A 2,402-nucleotide genomic window follows, 5' to 3' on the forward strand; every position below is an offset into this window, starting at 1 on the left:
GGATTTTCCCGGAAACTTGGAACCGTCATTCCTCGATGGGTCTCGCATATATCCGGTTGCGGCTCCAAGCGTCCGGCGACCGATTGACGATCTGGGTACACTCTCGTACCGGTACCTCAACAAGCCGATAGACGCTACGAAGACAACAGTGTCCTTGTTCACGGAATGCAGTGACGTTGAGCACCAGGTACAGAGCTACAAGTGCCGAGTACGCCGAACATAGAAAACACGAGACCGCGTCTACCCTTTCTACAGCGCTTCATCTCATGGCTTCATCCTACATTGGTACAGTTGACGAGTGTAGAAGCATACCGACTACTGCACAAAGTTATCATGCCCTTGGTTCACGTTACCGGCTCCGCGCCGCGCTGGTCGTTGGTATCCGGATGCTCGACGAAAGGTCGCGATCTTTCGTACTTTGCCATGTTCAAGAAACTCGTCAAGCGCAGTCGGCGCCACGGCCCGGACGACGACGAGCCGAACGACCGGCAGCGCATTAGCGTCGGCAGCAAGTCGTCGAAAAAGCCCAAGGCAAAAAAAGGTGCGGCATTCCTCGATGCCGACACGCTTGGCACGCTCTCGAGCGCCGTGGCCGGCAAGCACAAGCTCAGCCCCGCGCGCCTCTGTCGCGTTTTTGAACAGTACGATACGGACGAAGCCGGCGTTGTTGACGACACGACGTTTGCCAAGTGCATCAAGAAGCTCGGCGTCGGATGGTCGAAAGACCAGCTGTCGGTCGTCCAAGACTGCTTCCGGGTACGCCGACAAGCTATCGACTACTACAGCTTTGTGGACTTTGCCACGAGCACGCGCGACTCAGAAAAACTCTCTGCGGTTGCTGCCGCGCTCTGCGAAGCCATTGCTGACTATGACAAGCGGTCGGGTGAGCAGCCCTTCAACATGTACGAGTCGCTCGAGCGCGCCGACAAGAACGAGCGGGGATGGCTCGCACCGGACGTGTTTCGCAAGTGTCTTACGCGACCGGTCGATATGGAGCTCACGTCCAAGCAAGTGAACCTTCTCCTGGATCGATTCTCGTTTGAATTCGATTCAAACAACGACGACGATGGTATCGGCGTCGATTACGCGCAATTTGCGGCGTGGCTGCAACCGTCGTTTCACTACAAAGCCAAGGAGCTGCAGAAACGCGTGCAAGGGCTCTTCCGACACGCCAAGAAGACGCATGGGCTGCGTTGCATCGACATCTTCAAGGCCGTTGACGACGACGACAGCGGTCTCATTTCCCGACTCGAGTTTAAAGAGGCGCTCCACGACCTCGGGTTCCCCGTCACGGACGCGCAAATCAAGGGGCTCATCGAGTCGGTCGATGGCGACGGCAACGGCAAGATTGACTACAAGGAATTCGCGGTCGCGTTTGGCGCACCGAGTGAAAACGACGACGACGACGACGATGATGACAAAGTCAAAACGACCAAGCGCAAAAATGCCAAGAAAATTCCGAGTTTCAAGGCGCTCATTGAGCCAAGTGCACTTTCGGCGATGCTCACCGCTGTGCACGGCAAGCAACGCAAGAACGGTCTCGATATCGCGGCCGTGTTTGAGAAATACGACACGCACGAGCGGGGCTACCTCGACGCTGCAGCGTTTACGAAGGGCATTGCCAAGCTCGGTATCAAGCTCAAGAAGGACCATCTCGCTTGCTTGTGTCTGTGCTTTGGCGTCAAGAAGAAGACGGACGCCATCGATTACTACGCATTTGTCGACTACCTCCAGCATCAGCCCGACACGAAGCAGCTCGATAAAGTCCGGTCCAAGATCACGACGCAGCTTCGGGCCTTCGACAAGGCGTCGGGCGAGGCTCCGACCAACTTGCACACGCAATTGGCACAACTCGATACCAAAGACGCCGGTTGGATTCCGATCGCGACGGCCGACAAGTTTTTCAGTGACCACGGAGGCCTCCGCCTCACGGCGTCCGAGATTGATACTCTCCTCGAACGCTTTGGCTACGACTACACGGTGCGCGGCAAGTCCAAGCCAGTGACGGGCGTGGACTACGACCAGTGCGCGCGCTGGCTGCAGCCGTCGCTGCATCTCGATGTCCAAGCGCTACATGCCACCGTACGATCGCTCTTCCACCACGCCCAAAAGACGCTCCAGCTGCGCCTCAAAGACGTGTTTCGGGACATTGATGCGGACGAAAGCGGCGTCATCTCGTGCATCGAATTGAAAGAGACGCTGCAAGCGATGGGGTCGCCCCTCACCGACGCGCAGGTGCGGTGCCTCGTGGACGAGTACGACACGGACGGCGACGGCAAAATCAACTACCGCGAGTTTGTGGCGGCGATCGGCGAGCCCGACGACAAGGAGTCGAAACACAAAAAAGACAAGTCGTTGGCGAAACCGCGCAGTGTCGTGCTGTCGCGCGAGATTCAGGACGC

The 2,402-nt window shown here is 57.5% G+C and overlaps 1 protein-coding gene across 1 annotated transcript; it reads left to right on the forward strand.

Annotated features, from left to right (window-relative positions):
* Positions 1-423: 423 nt before the first annotated feature.
* SPRG_17906 (hypothetical protein) lies at positions 424-2,381 on the forward strand (the record flags this gene model as incomplete). Its single annotated transcript, XM_012357321.1, has 1 exon — positions 424-2,381. A coding segment is annotated over one exon (1,958 nt), but the record flags the coding sequence as incomplete, so codon positions are not given.
* Between the last annotated feature and the right edge of the window lie 21 nt (positions 2,382-2,402).

This window comes from Saprolegnia parasitica, assembly GCF_000151545.1.
Source record: "Saprolegnia parasitica CBS 223.65 unplaced genomic scaffold supercont2.851, whole genome shotgun sequence".
NCBI classification, from domain to species: Eukaryota; Oomycota; class Saprolegniomycetes; order Saprolegniales; family Saprolegniaceae; genus Saprolegnia; species Saprolegnia parasitica.